This window comes from Lepisosteus oculatus, chromosome 9, assembly GCF_040954835.1.
Source record: "Lepisosteus oculatus isolate fLepOcu1 chromosome 9, fLepOcu1.hap2, whole genome shotgun sequence".
Classification (NCBI taxonomy): Eukaryota; Metazoa; Chordata; class Actinopteri; order Semionotiformes; family Lepisosteidae; genus Lepisosteus; species Lepisosteus oculatus.
The window spans coordinates 4,518,057-4,535,006 of record NC_090704.1 but is presented as its reverse complement, the minus strand read 5'-3'; the positions used below and the strand labels follow the sequence as shown (position 1 = coordinate 4,535,006).

At 44.3% G+C, this 16,950-nt stretch overlaps 3 protein-coding genes across 4 annotated transcripts; 1 reads left to right on the top strand and 2 right to left on the bottom strand.

Annotated features, from left to right (window-relative positions):
* Positions 1 to 52: 52 nt before the first annotated feature.
* On the bottom strand, positions 53 to 4,950 carry LOC102693895 (low-density lipoprotein receptor class A domain-containing protein 1). The gene is made up of 6 exons (XM_006634748.3): positions 4,862 to 4,950; positions 4,546 to 4,606; positions 3,762 to 3,902; positions 3,382 to 3,519; positions 2,469 to 2,597; positions 53 to 1,149 (listed from the first exon to the last, which is right to left on the bottom strand). The coding sequence occupies exons 1-6, from the start codon at positions 4,886 to 4,888 to the stop codon at positions 992 to 994; spliced, it is 654 nt and encodes a 217-aa protein (XP_006634811.2). The 5' UTR covers positions 4,889 to 4,950; the 3' UTR covers positions 53 to 991.
* Positions 4,951 to 5,629: 679 nt separating this feature from the next.
* tmem59 (transmembrane protein 59) lies at positions 5,630 to 11,188 on the bottom strand. Its single transcript, XM_006634749.3, has 8 exons — positions 10,947 to 11,188; positions 10,574 to 10,679; positions 10,111 to 10,205; positions 9,483 to 9,635; positions 8,316 to 8,397; positions 7,465 to 7,591; positions 7,068 to 7,185; positions 5,630 to 6,529 (listed from the first exon to the last, which is right to left on the bottom strand). Exons 1-8 carry the CDS (start codon positions 11,100 to 11,102, stop codon positions 6,380 to 6,382), a joined length of 987 nt encoding a protein of 328 aa, XP_006634812.2. The 5' UTR covers positions 11,103 to 11,188; the 3' UTR covers positions 5,630 to 6,379.
* Positions 11,189 to 11,234: 46 nt separating this feature from the next.
* Positions 11,235 to 15,550, top strand: tceanc2 (transcription elongation factor A (SII) N-terminal and central domain containing 2). 2 transcript variants are annotated; one of them, XM_069194012.1, is made up of 4 exons: positions 11,235 to 11,901; positions 12,530 to 12,671; positions 13,572 to 13,765; positions 15,181 to 15,550. In XM_069194012.1, the coding sequence occupies exons 1-4, from the start codon at positions 11,803 to 11,805 to the stop codon at positions 15,367 to 15,369; spliced, it is 624 nt and encodes a 207-aa protein (XP_069050113.1). In that variant the 5' UTR covers positions 11,235 to 11,802; the 3' UTR covers positions 15,370 to 15,550. The 2 variants fall into 2 exon arrangements, with proteins under 2 accessions (XP_069050113.1, XP_069050114.1); XM_069194013.1 differs by having other exon boundaries at positions 11,811 to 11,901; positions 12,471 to 12,671.
* The last annotated feature ends 1,400 nt before the right edge of the window (positions 15,551 to 16,950 follow it).

Below are 16,950 nucleotides of genomic sequence, written 5' to 3'. Positions count from 1 at the left end.
CAGAATGATAAAGCTAAAAGACAGTGTTAACTGAAAAACCTTGGTGACAGTATCACGGGCCGAGTTTTGAGTTTAATCAGTGTGTAACTTTGTGCCACACAATGTGTGTTATGGCAATATTTGCTTTTGTAAAAGACTGCATATGATGTAACAGAACTATGTAAACAAGATCTTAATAAAAGATAATGCAGATATAAAATAATTAGTATAATTGAGTGCATTGTCACAATGTGCAGCTCTTGAATAAAATATTTTTTGATTTACAATATATTATACAATAAAAATTTCAACATTTTAGTTTAACCTTAAAATACCTAATGGATTTGCATGTTGCACCAGTACAACTTACAATGCATATCAGTAGATTAATAAACTAATATAGACTCTAGATAATTCCAGACAATACATTAGCAGTGAACCAGCTCCCAATTCATCATTGCATTGTATTGCAAAAAAATTCCTACGTCAAGTTTCTGAGAATGCATCAGGTTCAGTAAAAAAAAAATGTTTTCATTATTGGTGGGAGCAACATAACATTCTGGTTATATAAAAAAAACAGTTAACAGATATATTTTCAGAGGTTAAATACATTTTACTCAAAACCAAACCTCCAAGACCAAATCCGCAGAGCATCTGCACCAAGAATGCTTTGTAGGTATAGCTCTGTAAGTCACATGCAAAACAAAGGGGACCTGAGCTTTCCAGCTTTCTCAAAATAAAAACGAAGAGCTAACACGTACTGAATATATCTGTAATGAACTGGAGATGCACAGCATTTTCTTCCACGACAGCCCCTGTTACATTCCAGTGCAGGGGGATAACTAGGGAAAACGGGCACGTTACAACAGATTTCAAAGGTCGTTCTGACCGACTGTCGTTAAACTCTCAACCTTTCCTGTTCAGTTTGGAGCAATTATATTCAATCTGATCGCTCAAAGGCGAGATCCTTCAGTTCCTCGGCAAGGGAGTGTCTGGGAGGCGCAGTCCCAGCTCACTGGCAGCTCTTGTTGGCACAGCTGTACTCATCGGACCAGTTGGAACAGTGCTGCTGGCCGTCCCGGCACAGGCAGCGGGGCACGCAGGCGCAGTACATGAACACCACCGGCACGCAGCTCCACCAGCCTGGCCCACAGGGGGGGCAGTCCGCGTCTGTCGGCGAGAGAAGGACCTCAGGCTCTCCCTGCACACCTCGCATTTACACTCCACGTGTGCAGAGCCTGTCTTTATTTGGAAGGAAAAAAAACGCTTTCTTTTCTACAGCAGTCAGGGGGACAAAGCTAGCAGCTTGACGACGTGAAGGAAACGTTTTTAGTAACCCGCCTTTCTATTTTTGAAAAACTAAAGTCATACGGTACTCCGAGCGAACTTAAATGGCTTTGAAATTAATGTCAGAATTTGTTTTCATAAACAGAGTTTGGCTTCATAAAATCCAGAAATGTGACAGCGGTTATTAATGACATTAAAATTGTGCATGCAGGGACGTCCCAGCACAGTTTCAATTTTCCAGAGGGCCTTGGGGAGCAAAGGCGCTTTATCTGTGCCTACTGTGCTCTGAAACAGAAGCACATTCAAGGGCTTTTTTTAAACCAGGCACAGCCACGGTCAGCCTCTTGTGTTCCCATAAACGTGACCTTAGGACAAGAAGAGGGCAACACTGACACAGAGAATATAAACTCCAATGTCCAGTTGTCCAAGAAGGTCTCACACTCTTTCCAGTTAGCTAAATAAGTGTGCTGCCTGCTTTCTTAATCTCAAATGAATGATGCCTGAAGGAACTATGCTGTTTGACTATGAAAAGGGAACTAAATCATTCTAATCTGGAACAGAGAAGGTCACGTGGGGCCCCGATACGAGTATTCAAATTGCTCAGAAGCACTGACAGAGTCTGTTGAATGAGCAGTGAAACACAAAGCAGGGGACAAAAGTGGAAACTGGGGGAGTTTGGAACAAGCCATCCAGACCCATGGTTGAAGCCGGTACCCAAGTATCTTTCAAGAAACTGCTTGGATGAGATCCTTGGGATAATTAGCTACCAACCACCGAAGGGACTAGATTGGGTGACTCCTCTCATTTTTTAGCTTCTTTTGTCTAACTTGAATTTTCAGATGCTGTGAAAAACTGGCATTTACATACGTAAGGTTCCAAATCTGCAGGATGAATTCAAGGAATCCTGATTAGAGAAGTCAGAAGGGAAAGATAGTTTTTCTCACAGGACTGTAACAAACCCAGCCTAACTGCAGAGTTGATGGTTCTCATCTCCCGTCTGTCTCTGTGCTATTTTGGATTTCTCATTTCCTGACAGACACAAACTTGGAACGCAAGACAGGTTCCGAAACATATAATTTGCACAAGGCCATTGCGAAATCATTTTTATGAAAGGAATAACAGAACTGGTAAGATGCGCTGTTTATTTGTAATCTAGATTCCAGTTCTTTTTTTTATCCAGAATTTAAGAATTACGTACTTACAGGCCCCGATTTCGTCAGAACAGTCTCCACAGTCGTTAATGTAGTTGCATTTCTTGTCAATGAAAATCCAGAACTGGGGGTTTCCGCATCGGAAAATAAGGTTGCCTGGCAGGTTATTTGGTAAATCAGCTAAAAAACAAACACACATACACAAATAAACAACTGCTTTTAAAACAAGAGAAAAAAAGCAATGCAATGCGCCTATGAGTACTGATTTATTCTGAGGGCTGCGTAGTACTGCAGATGTTTTCCAGTTATGAAGTGTCATCACATCTTATAGAACATGTTTAAATAAGACTGTTATTGAAACAGATTGTTTCTCTTCAGGGGTTGAATTCACTAGGAAAGGGAACTGCATAAAACCAACTAGGCAACTGTAGCTACAGGAACTCCTTTACTTCAGCATATAACTCCTGTCTTGTGTAAACTGCACTGATTCCTTCCGAAGGTCAGAATGGATTTATAAGGCACTGGTGGAGCGCTGATTTATGGTGAGGATTTATTGAGTATAGTCCATATCTTAATCTGAAATCTGCCAATGTCACTGGAATTTGCTACACCACTGACTTTAAGACTCTTTTACTGTCAACACTTAAAAAAATAAACTTTCTTAAAGACTTGTCTTTTCACTGCTGCTCATAATGTATAACATAAACGTGCTTTCACCGAATCATTTTGCTGTGCTTTTCTTTTTTCATTGCTTTTGCTTTGCCTGTGTAGTCCATGTGCTATTGTGCAGTGCTATGAGTATCTTAGAACTTGTAATTATTATTAGGTGGAATATGGGTTCTGACGTATTAAGGTCTTACACGCAAGAGGAAAATGACGAAACCCCCTGTGCTCATTTCTTTTTGGACTGGAGGCTCTGCTACTGGATTTACAGCAAACATACAAAAAAAAGGATGCACTTAACCGCACATCTGTGGGTTTTCGTCCGCACCGCTGGGACAGTTCTTAACCCCGTTGCAGAGGTCGGAGGCAGGGATGCACGTCACCCGGTCATCGCACAGAAAACCCGACCGGTTCTGGGCTGTTGTACAATAGCGATTAACTGCAGCGTCAGAAGAAACGCAAACAAAATCAGATTGGTCGGTCCCTGGTTTTCGTTTCCGAAAGTGACGCAACACAAAGTCAGCCACAAAATCACCACATTAAGAAAACCCTCCTAATGGAATCCCCTATAATTTACGGAAACTCCTTGTCCTCATACAGTACAGTACGTGCACTTCATTGATTTTTTTTTTGTCTCTAGCGGCCTCCAAGAAAATCGAGGAGTGTGTGGGGTCCTCTAACCGGGCGGCCGGGGCGGGATGCCCAAGACGATAGCCGATGCCACCGCAGCTGCGATCACGGCCAGGCCCAGCACCACCGCGGCGGAAATGCAGGCACATCTCCGGGAGCAGCACCGGCAGCTGGCCCACTCCTCCCAGCAGCCTGGGGGAAGAGCAGCTCTCAGGTTGGCCTGGTTAGCTGGAGAAGTACCCCGTGTACCTCTCTCATCAATTGCAGGGCCCGGGAGCCCAGAGATGAACACGGTGGTGAAAGATACACCTGTTCTAGATTTCTAATAAAATCTTACTTTCTTACTGATAAAATAATATAAAAACCACAGGTGCAGGGGGCACACTACAGCTAGGCCTTGGAGAAATATTCAACTCCCACCAGTGTTTTCCCATTTTGTCAAATTACAAAGGACGTATAAACATTTTCTTTATAAAAAGTGAATATTTTCCCTCACTACTTCAATGTTCTCCCTGAACACATTCATGGATGAAAGAATTAAGTGCAAGCAAACCACTAAGACGAATCAAACACAAAAATAAGTTAAGTATGAGTATTCATAGTTAAGATACACAAAATTACTTGACAGGTTGCACTATTAGCTGAGTGGGCCCTGTCTGTGCGTGACACTAGTTGTTCACATGATTTGAGAATAAATACACCTGCTTCTGCAGTCCCACAGTCAGGTAGTGAATTAAAAAAAAAATCCTCCAAGATACTGACAACAAAGTCTCACAGCACATTCGCAAGCTTGATTACTTTGAACAAATTCTTCAAAATTTGTAATGAGCCTTACCTTCCTCTTGTCTGGACATCAACATTACAGAAGATCCAAGTGAGTTTGCATCAAAACTCCTCTGGGGAAACGAGTTGATAGAAGAAGCATATTTACTGAAACCCATTAAATTCAATCAAGGCAGGAAAAAGCAGTTACACATTCTAGTTATTTATTCTCAATTTCACTGGAGGAAGTTGATTCCATCATTCCAAATTTCTAAGCCCTACAAGCAAAAATGACATCCTCCAGAATATTATATGTTGGGTTTTAGTGTCTGATCAAAAGTTAACTAGGTTTAAGCTTTGTACAGCCTTGCTGTAAAGCCAAAGAGTACCTGTGGGTATGTCTTATTGGACCTCATTCTTTTCTCCTGTATTCTTCAGTCTGTATTCTGCTGTTACTTTTTGCGAGATAATTTGCTCCTTTCCTGTCATATAAGGAAGTGTGCACTGAATGAAATGGTACCCCCCCCAAAAGATCAACAGCATCACTTGGTTACCAAATGAAAACAGTAAAAACTGTTTCCTTCTAACTCAGGCACACTCGCTTTAAGCAGAGCAAACAACATTTCTGCATCAGCCAAATCATCTGAGCAAAGTTCACAACAATGTTCATACTTCTTGTACACCCCATTTCTTTCTGAAGAACATATTCAACATATTAAACGAAATACCAAAGATATGACTGAACAGTTAAACTGATTATCAATTGAGATGTTTGACAGCAACAGGGAACAAGTGTCAGGCACATTGCTATGGAATATAGTCTACATAGTGCAATGTATCACCGATGTCATTAAGACACGCACTCTTGTAGTAAACATTTTTTTTCCTTTTTACAGTTATCTTCTGAATTTTATATTTTCTAAAAACAAGTCAGAACTCCAACAGTTGAAAACCCAAGACAAAGACACATCAGGACACCAGTCAGGCTTACTTTAAGGTTTTACAAGTACTTAGGATCCTTGTTTAAAACATTCAACACATTTGACTCCAATCAGAATATTAATCTAGACATTTAATGTTTACCGATTTGAATGTCCCTTCTAGACTTTTGACTAAACTCTTTGTGCAAAGATGAGAAAAAACAAAACGCTTTAAAAGGTATTTCAACTCCCAAACCTTTATTTTGTTTTCTGAAAGACAGCATCTTTCTTAAAAATGAAAACTAGAGGGAAAATGCAATACAAACTGGGATCAAAAAGGTGACTGCCCATGTACAGATTTTAAAGTACTACCTAGATAGGGACCCCGAACAGTAGTCATAACATTGTGCTAGCTTTCTGTTGCTATAAGTCTATTTCAGCACTTTTTTGCTTGGAGCTTTTCCTTAAATAACAGAATGACGATAAACAAAAAAGGATGAGAACTTAATCTCAAGTAAATACTGGTACCACCTACTCACATGAATCAAAGTTTTCAAGCCCAAACATTTCAGTCGGACATGATTAACAACTATTGCAAAGAACCTGCCCCTCCACCCCAATTATCAAAGGGTTTGAGACGATTAATAATTTAGTACATTATCATTTTAAAAGACACCAAAAATGGCCTGGTACATGCCGTGAAAGACCAAATCCTTCAAGGGCTCTTTTTTTGGTAGAGTAATGCCAGAAAAAGTGCAATATTTTCGTAGAGCCAAAGACAATTGATACCCTCTCTACTGTTGGGAAACTTAAAAGAAAAAAAAAAAGACAAAAATAGGATTATGCACAACAACATTGAAGCCAGGCATTTACAATTTGAAAGGTGAAACAAGCCCCTGCATTTAAAAAACAAAAGTCTATGAGTAAGACTTGTATTATAGCCGGCTCGTTATTCAGTTATTCCTGCTTGCTGAAGGCCTTTAACTCCTAAATGCTAGAATGGTTCAGGTTGACTTTTGATGGTAGTGGTCCCGCTTCTTCTTCAGCCTTAGAACTGATGATCACCAGCGAAGATGGAGAGTAAGGAGTTAACTTCTGGTCCTTGATATAGTCCATATCTCCATATATGCTTAGTTTCTGGAATTAACATGGACAGGCAAGGTTTAGTTTCTACTGACCCACTTATTAAACTGCCTGCTCTGGGAGTCAATAGAATGACATCGACTCATGTTAAAAACACCGTTCTTTTCTTCTTGTAAGTCAACGACATTCGTGATTCTTATTTTAATCCAGATTAATTTGGAGAAAAAAAAATCACGCCAGAGCACTTTTAAAAGCATTACAAAACAAGAAGCAGCATCCCTATTATTTGTTCATTTTATTCTTCGCTTAACAGTTACTAAAGAAATATTGAAGATATATGAAGAATTGTCCTCCTAGACAAAAAAGAGGCACCTGAATAATAGAGTATATCACTTTAATATATTAATCCACAGCCCTGAATTAACACTACAGGTCGTGCAGCTATCATCTACATTACACAAAAGGGAGACAGAAACTATATCTAGGCTGTACTTAGCATCAAAGAACTCTTGTTATATAGTGCAACTGACAACTACCTCCAAAGGCCACCAAAACTACCCAAGACGGGGAAGAGTCAACTTAAATACCCTACCTCAGCTGGCACATACTGGTCCACAGCAGTCGCCACAGTGGCACAGCAAATCCAGATCAGCACCAGTACCGACAGGACTAACGTGGTAGTCAGGATCCAGCCAGGCAGCCACGGGTTCCTGAACGGGCACAAGCATCACACAGGCAGTTCATAGATCAATACCACAACCCCCCCACCCAGTGACAACGCATGACACCCCACACCGTTTGGAAACACCTGCAGCCCGAACCCTTTCCTGTTCTTCTAGCAGGAAACGAACTGAATTACAGCTACACAATGAAACCACTTCATCCCCGGCGTGTGTAAATGTTGTGCAAATCCGATTTGTCGACATTCCTTCTACTGAAGGTACGTATAAAAGCACATCTTTCAATTGCGAACTCTCTGAAACGCCCACCTTGAGAGGCAACTGAATAAGCTGTAGTCCTCCACAACATCGTTCTTATCCAGGTACATATGACTTTCACGTTCAGGCGCATAGCCCTTGTTGGAATCTAAGAAGACTGGCCTGTCCAGGCTCCGATCTGTTGAAGTTAAGAAAACAACCAAGAAAGAAAACAGAGAAACTGTATTAAGTTGTAAAAAAGCGGGTTTATTGACTAGTAAATGTCTAATAATTATATATCAACCTATTTACTTCTGTACATTTGGAGAAATTATATGTATACATACACCTCCAGACATATGCTTTTTCCACAACTATTTTATCATCTGTGCACCCAATTTGGAACCTCTCACTGCTTCCAATGTCCTGGCCATCAGCCATAAAGTCTGCCTCCAGATCACCTGATTAAGTGTAGACATATTCCCTAAACCCACCTGCCTTCAAACCCCTCACCTTTTGACAGCCCTGTACAGGAAAACTGTACAGGGCTGACGGATTCACTGATGGACTGACTGGAGGAGAGGCGTGTCCCTCTCCGATAACAACACAAGCAAGCCAGTGCCTGGGAGGTTTCAGAGACTGCAGGGAGCTGACAGTGCCTGGGCCAAGTAGTCCCTCCCTGTCCTTGACTGTGCTCAGCCAGCTGTGCACCTCTGCCTAGGGAATCCCAGTCACTGTCAGCTGGCATCCTGGACCACATTCGAACCCATAACAGCTGGATCATAGAGCACCTCCAGCATTTGGATCAGCTCAGCTATCACGTCAGCCACTTGGGAGTTCCCATAAAGAATATGGTACCAGAACTGCACAAAGTATGAAAAGGAAAACCTCTCAGGGAAAAAAAAAAGACATTAAAGACTCACAAGAGCTCTTTGCCAGAGTGGGTTCCCTCAGGTCATCATTCTGTGGTTCAAACTCAGGAATAAACTGGATCTGAGGCTCAGACTGAAACAAGAGGAAAAGTGAAACATGCTCAGTTCATAAAAAATCCTGAAACCCAAAACCTTCTTCAAGCTTTGGTGCCATCAGCAATCTTTCATTTGAGTAAAAATCTCTTTTCCTTCTCATAAAGCCCTGTGTTAATTATGTTCTTCTCCTACTACATTTTCATAACTTTACAAAGTTCTCCATATGTTGAGAATTAAAAGAAATGTATCGCTACTATATGTTGTTTTTAGAACAATAAAGTATAAGGATCTTGGACACTTACTAAACATTTTGATCAATTGATCATTTTCGCATAGTCACAAAATAAAGTTTTGGCGTTGACATTTAACCTACTGAACGTCTATCCTGCTGAAAATAAAATAAAAAAATCTTGTTCTGTCTCAACTGTTCTGGGGGATATCAGCAACTGTGGAACAGGCACGCTGGTCGATACGCTAAATGCCATGTCCAAAAGATGTGGAGGGTCAAGTGAGGCAGTCTGGACAGGTGTGTCCAGTCACTGCGGTTGTCTAACTGTAGGACACTGTAACTGAGGATAACCAGCTGCATGGTGTTACACTGACTATGTCCTGGGACCTCATCCTGACATGACAATATTTCAGCAGGACAACACACGTCCTCACGCTGCTCCTTTAAGAAGGGCTTTCATGCGAGACGAGATTGTGACAGTTCTACAGGAGATGTCCAAGTCGCCAGACCTGAGCTACGCTGAATGTCCGAGGAACGGGCTGGGTCTACTTGCGGCACTAAGGGCTCAGAAGATGAACAGGCACGTGTTTGTCCCGACAAGGACAGAGAAGGTATGAGACAGGATCTGCAACCTGGTGCAAAGCAAGAAGGTGTTGCAGTACTCTACTATCATGAGACTTTCACAGCAGAACCCCCCTTATTGTTAATGACAAAAGCTGAAGAGCGCGACGCATTGATCTCTGGGATGCCTGCGCCACAAAACATCAATGTACCTCATAACAAGGAAAGATTAATTTTCCTAATAACATCATTAAACGGTCGCTAAGTTTCTTTCGAAGCCTGCAAAGCAAAATCCATATGTGGTCTGGACTGCAAGTCACACGGTGATGTACCTGAAATATGACCACCTTCCCATTGTCAGCCTGGAGGTAGAAGGTCCAGGTTGAAGTGATGAAGTTGTGGGCAGAACTCATCATCTCATTCCAGAACCCCCTCACCAGGGCCAGGGGGTACAGGAGGTGAATCTTGGGCACCATCGCCATCAGCTGGAGGAGGAAGAGGGCAAGGGGTTAAGCAGCGCCAGGAAACAGGAAGGCGCGCCATGACACCTGCTTGTCCTATTCGATCGCACGGAAACGTCCACAAGCCCTCTCTCTCTCCAGGGAGCACTGCTAAGCGAGGTGATCACCTGCAGCAGGATCGCGTGTTCTGAAAGTCACACCGCTGAATCAACACGGGCCGCCGTTACCTGCCCGGCGTGTTACGCCCTATACAAACATGACCCAAGTCTGGTTTGCTATAAACTGCCACCTTCTGGACATTTAGAAGTGGGTGGTTTACATTTGGTTACCTAAAACAAACTCAAGTGGGAGGGGAAGACAGCTGCCCCCCCCAAGAACAGGACAAAGGTTCTCCAGTCTCCTAGTGAACTTCATTGCTTTTCAAGCCTGCAGATAATGAAATTCCTGTCTAAGGGTCTCAGGTCCAGCCCAGCAACAACACGCCACTACGTGACCTTACCTGCTCCTGTCTCTGCTCAGCAAAGGGCAGCTGACTCTGACAGCCCAGGCTGCAGGCATACTGCTCATCAGACTGGCTGTAGGCCTCACGGCAGGCTGGGAGAGAACAGGATATGCAAAATGTTACAGACAGACGGAGAATGTACAGCACTAGACGCATGCAAAGTGCAGTCTGCACAAAGCATGACATAAAGGCAATCAAACAGCGTCACCTCCCTCTTCAGAAACATTGTATGATTTTCTTTGATCCCGTTAGTGATTCCACTGGCGACGGGAACACTTTCATTGCGGGGACTTGCATTGCATGAAAATGAAAATCTGCGTGACTCAAATCACGGCAGCACTGCTTGCTGAACTCCTGAGGGGAACTTTCCCCCCCGACGTGTATGAAAGGAATTGTGAGTTGTGACTCCGCAAAGGAAAGTGAAGCGCCCCACAGATGAATTCTGCAAGGACAGGCTCACCCGAGTCGCACTCCGACTTGGTTTGGTTCAGATCCTCTCCGTCGCTCACGAACTGGCAAATTGAAAACAGCCGGCAGCCCCTCTGGCAGGCGTACAGCTCTTCCTCCTACAAGCCACAAGGCAGTTCGCATACACAGAAAATAAAGCGCACTTTAGACATAATCCTCTCCACTCCCGGATCACGACGGTAAAGTGACACTGCAGGTAACGTGATCAGCGCGCATATTGTCAAGGTAATCGGGCAAACAAGATCAATACATATGTATCTTATGGAGGAAAAAAACCCAGCAACTACTGCACCAACGCTACCGACAGACCTAGTGTCGCTAACTCTCCTCAGACCTGTGTTTACAAACGAGCCCGGAGCTCTCACCCGAGGGTAAGTGTGCAGACTGTAGGTCATCTGGCAGGAATTATGGCAGGAAGCCGTGTTCCCCAGGACTCCATCAAATATGTCGGAAGAGGCTGCTGTGCACAGCAGCAAACAGCAGAAACTCAAAACACACCCGCATAACCTCCACACCTCCATCTTTATTTTTGTTATGAAAAACAAACACCAGTCGCAGCGGCAGAACAGCGTCTTCTTCCTCGTTCTTCTACTCCGCGGTAACTATCGCGAGAGTTGGGGGGGGGGAGAAACGAGAGAGAAAAACACACACACGTCTGTGACACTGCGAACGTGAATCCATCACCGGTGGCCATTTTGGCTCAAATACTCTATGAGTGAGATAGTGACACAGGATTTCATACAAGATCCAAAATGGCGGTGATCTAATTTACTGGGTCGTAAGTGAAAATAATGAAAATTTACGAGATCTAGAGTGTGGCTTCGTCTAAATCGATGTAGTATAGTAAGTGCCGAGTTTATTTACAGATACACGCAGAGTAACGTACATCTTTTGTTCGTTTTTGAAGAGGCTTTTTATTCTTTTCATTTTTATAATGCCGACATTGTACTAGCATCATCGCCTTGCAAAACTGTGCATTCGCTTTTTATTTCTGGATAGGGCAATGTGCCTATTAATAAGTATATTTTTAAATTATTCTTCATGAAAAGAAAATTAAACAGTTATTTGTAATCCGGGCTACCTATTTAAGTTTCAGGGACTGTTGAATGTTTTAACAAATGATATATCCAGTCCGCTACAGCTACTAGCTTAATGCCATCAGTCCAACACTTTTTGAGAATTAGAAATCTGTTTTGTTAAGAAGAGAAAGGGATTAGTGAAATGGACAAGTTTGTGATAAAGCTTCCAAGTGGCGAAACCAGAAAACAAACGAAAACCCAAGGAAAAGTATACAGGCAGGCAACGATAGAGTCGCTAAGGGTAAGTAAATGAAGCTCTTGGTTACTTTCTGTTTTCTTTTGACACCGGTGCAACTTGACTCTTATCTAAAAGGCTGGGTGGTTCAGTGTAACTCATCTGTCTGTATTAAAAAATAAGCTTTATGCTGTACCCAAGGTTGAAATGATTATTTCTTAAGACTCCAATGGCCAACTTATTTGTCTATATTCTATATTCAAGACATTTCAAGACAGGACAGATGTTCTTTGGAAACAGATGAAAAAAAAACTTTTTTACTCATTTAAGCCTTGCTTTCACGACACAAGAGCTTCTTTTCAGTCATTTATTTGTACCATGCAGCTGAACCTACTCCAATATCCATATTTGTATATATTGTTGCGTGTGGTAATCACATAAATGATAAAGATTACAGATCATCTAATTTAATCACAAACTCTAGATCCATATGATTTATTGACTAATTTAAATTCGCTAACCTTAACAAAAAGGCAGTATAATATGTATCAGATATGTTTGGCACTCAGGTACTGCTAAAGCACAGCAGGAAGAAAACCTGTTTCAGAACCTGTATCCTAATGCTGTTGCCGCAGTGCGTGAGAGCTAGGAGGGCCCAGTCTAACTGAGAACATGCCATTTGATGTGGCCGCAGAGAGTCGTGGTGATCGAAGACATCGAGAGGTTTAAGGCGATGCTGGAACTGCCCCAGCAGACAAAGGAGAACCTGTTACTGGCCTTGACAGAGCTCAACAAGAAGATCCCCTCAAAAGAAGTGCTGCAGTCAACCAAAATTGGTGAGAAGTTCAGTGGCTCATTCCTCAGTTCCCACTCATAAAATTATGACAAAGTTTATAACCGAGGGGCCATTTGGATAGGTAGTAGCTAATTGATCTGAAGATTTCACTCAGCTGTTTCTTAAAAGAAGCCAGGGCACTGGTTTTGCCAACATGGCTGAGTAGCTCGTTCCACACTCCCACCACCCTTTGTGTAAAGAAGTGCCTCCTGTTCTCCATTTTCCACACTAGCCTATAGTTTCCACTTGTGCTCTCGGGTACTCATTCATGCGTTGTTGACGCTTTCTCTGCTGTTACCCAGCAGCCTCTTGGTCAGTATTGCACTTGTCCACCCAAGGGAATCACTGCAGTGTACAGGAACAAGTAAAGGTTAATTCCAGTCTGAAAGGTGGATCGAATAAACTTCCCCAGCTCCTTAGCAACCAACTCAAGCTGACACACCTTCCTGTTTCAGTCATTGCAATGTCAATGTGAGTATGGTGTCCAAGATAATCCAAACGCAAAGCAACACAGGTTTCCTGGGACTAAATTCTCCCTCCACTGCTGTATTCTACTCTGGTATTGTTGAATTTGTACAGGTTCTTGCTGTGGCTAGCTTAAGTTTATTGCACCTCCTGTCTGAACAACCTGAACCGAAAGGCACATAAATTAACGTCTTGCGTTCTCTTGTTTCAAAGCTGCAAGAGGAAAAGCGTCCTCTCAGTTGTCACCACAGCAGCATAACGGCACCTCCTTTGTCGCCTCTGAATAACAGAACCTGAGTCGAATTGCTTGCACAATGGGTTTCTCGTTAAGTTTTTTGGGGAAAAAAAGTGAGTTCCGTTCACATTTGAACGCGTTGCGCGCAGTGGGCTGGGATGGTCGCCCTCGAGTGTTGATCTTGAAACCTGGGCTCCCCAGGCCACACCGTGAACAGAACGCGGAGGCACCCGGACCCCGAGGTGTCCGCGCTGGCCCGCGCCGTGTACGCGCAGTGGAAGACCTTCATCGAGGAGAATGCCAACAAGCCCTCCATAGAGGTGCGCTGCGACGCCCAGTCGGAGGGGCTGAGGAGCACCGCGCGGAAACTGCTGGCCGAATCCATGGGCCTGGAGGTAACCCCCTTCCGCCCGTCTGAACCCCCGCAGAGCAGCAAGTTCAGGGCCAGAGCAGTGGGTCAGCTTTGTGTCGTTGCTGGCATCCGTTCCGCAGAGCTTACAATCGTGGTGGTGGTCTCGACCAGTAGGGGCTCTTACCTGAGCGCAACCTGGGCCCGCCACCTCTACTTTGTTCTATCAAAGAAAGGAAGACTCAGACACACTCTCTTCTCTGACCGGGAATCGAACCCGGGCCGTGGTGGTGGGAAGAGTGGCCGAATCCTAACCCCCTAGGCCACCAGGGAAGGCGGTGAGCACAAGCTGGGTTTCGGGTCCGAACCCGGGTCAGGTCACGAGCTGTGGCTGGGGATCCCCAAGCAATGGTCCAGATGCGAGCAAGGGTAGGGTGGGATTAGAAAGCCAAGGCTCTCCTGGCTCTCAGTGACATAGCGCCCCCCTGTGGCTGCCCCGGCACCTGCAGGCAGGTGGCGCTGTCTGGGATGGATGCGGGCCTCTGCTGCAGTTAGTCCCGAACCTCTTGAGGTTTTGAAAAAACAGGTGGCTCCAAGGTGGCTGTGCGAGAGAGCTCCTGCACTTCCTCATCCTCATTCCAACTGTCTTGCCCATTTGCAGATTTGTCCAGCTGCCCATTTTCTAACTGCATCTGCCAATTAAAGATTACAGGGGAGCCTGAGCCTATCCCAGCAAGCAATGGGTGCAAGGCAGGATACACCCTGGACAGGATGCTAGTGCACTCATGCTAGGGCCGGTTTTCCCAGAAGCCAGTTAACCTACCAGCATGCCTTTGGACTGTGGGCGTAAACCGGAGCACCTGGGGGAAACCCACGTGAACACGGGGAGAACGTGCAAACTCCACGCAGATAGCGTCAGTGGTTGTGGAATTGAACCCGGGGCCCCAAAGCCGCGAGGTAGCAGTGAACATTAATTAGAACGTCAATCTAATGATCACGTCTGGCCATTTCTGAAAGATTCCAGGGTGCTGCAATAGAATGGATGAGCATTTTGCTCCAAAACCTGACGAATATTCGTATAATGAAGTACCTCTTGATTTCGTTCCTGTTGCCATCTGCGGTTTGTAATATAGAAATTAACGGTCGGTGCAAGTTTAGGACGTTTCTGATGTAGAAAAGGCACTAAAGCCTTCATCTGTCATTATCCATCCTTTATTAGTCCGAGCAAAACTGTCTAAGGTCATTTCATTGCGTATTAATTGGAAGCCACTCCAAAGCCAAGTGGATGACTGATATACAGTACAAACCACAGGGTGTTGGTCGTTTTTAATGACTCGTCCTCACACCCGTGCGATCCAAAGCCAGACGGTTTTCCTGCCCGTTTCTGCACGAGGAAACGCCCCAGATGTGCAGAGCTCAGCCTTCCTCTCCCTCGTCCTTTCCGGTCTTCCTCTCTCCCAGGCGGACCACGGCCTGGTGGACAACGCGGAGCGGGAGGTGTTCCACCAGAGCTCGCGGCTGGCGGGCGGGGCGTACCGGCGCACCGTGAGGGCGCTGGTGTTCGCCCTGAAGCACAAGCCGGAGCTGCGCGAGCAGGTCAGGGGCGGCGTGCTGCCGGTCGACCAGTTTGTCAAGGCTCACAAGAAATAACCTCGCCAGCGCCGGGGCCAAGGAGGCTTCTGGGAAGTCCCTTCTGGTAAAGGAGGACTGTAGATCGATCACCAGGCATCTGGATCTATTTTACCCCAGTACTGTATGAAATAGTGATGTGGCAGCTTTTTAATCTTTTCTTTTATAATAAATGGCATCAATAAATGAATATTAAACAATCTCCCCCATGTGTTTTCCACGTGCTGCATGTTTTATGACATTGAGTGCTGAAAACCATAAATGTCGGCAAAAGGATTAGATACGCTTTTAAAGTGTCTGCAATTATAAGTTTAAAGCTTTCAATCTTGCAATGCAAGAGGTGGGCGTCGTAGCAATGTTGACCTCCCGAATGAGATTGAAGTGCCGCTGTGGGATTAGCCACTAGGTGGCGCTATTTCCCACGCAAATGAGCGACAAAGACTTCAGGTTTGACAAATGGAAACACAGATCACGTGTACGTCTTAGTTTCCGTTTTACTTCATGCAATGTAACAATTTTTAACGTCTGCCGGACATGCATAGTCTTGTATAATTAGGAATGGTCAGCTGGAAGTTGGAGGAAAGACTGCCCGAAACCCATGCCCCAGTGAATAGAGTCATTGAAGAACATGAGAGGAGGATATTTTGCCTATTTGTTAGTAGCTAATTGATCCTAGAACCCATCCACCCCTTTCTTGAAGGAATCCAAGTGATCAACATGGCTGGGATGCTTGTTCCACACTCTGCAACAGTTTGTTATATAGTGCTTCCTTTTTTGGGGGGGAGATTTACATGCGCTTCCCCACGCTTTCCTAATATGTCCTCTGATTTGTTGAGTCCACTGGGTTGACTTTGTGACTGTGCCTTTGAAGTCTACTTTATAGTCAAACACCTCATAGTCTTCTCTGTTCGATCCTATCCCATCCATCCACTTTCTCACCACTTGATCCAGTACAGGCTTGTGGGATAGCCGGAGCCTGTCTCCACAAGCAATGGGCGCGAGGCAGGATACACCCCGGATGGGTCACCAGTCCATCGCTGGACGCACACAGACACAGATACGCACACCAGGGTAAATTTTGTTGAAAACTGATTTTTTTTATCCCGTTGATATAGAATTTTACTTTAAGGCTTCAGCTAACTGTTTCCTGAATCGATACCAGGGCATCAATATCATTTTGATCACCACGTTACAAAAAAAGCTCACACAATCTTGTAAAGAAGGTTTTACGTTTGGGAAGAAACGTTCTTTCTTTAACACTGCCCTGTGGTGCAGATATGGGGCATCTTTACTGCCCAGTAGTACTGTGACGAAGTCCTTGGGCCAACTGTTTCTCGATTCCTGCTAGCTAATCAGGAAGTACCAGTTTTCCAGCAAGACAATGCAAAATCGCACATGCTAGGATTACAATAGCACGACTGCAAGAAAGAAAAATGTCCACAGGCAACTTTTTCTCCAAAAGGACATCTGTGCTGCCAGCTTGCCCAAACCTTCAAATGGGAAACCACTGAAACCAGTTAACATACGAGTTGGCTACAGGCACAGGAAAAAGGGCAAAACATCCCACTGCAGTCTGGCCACAGCCTGATCAGGCTCGTGCAT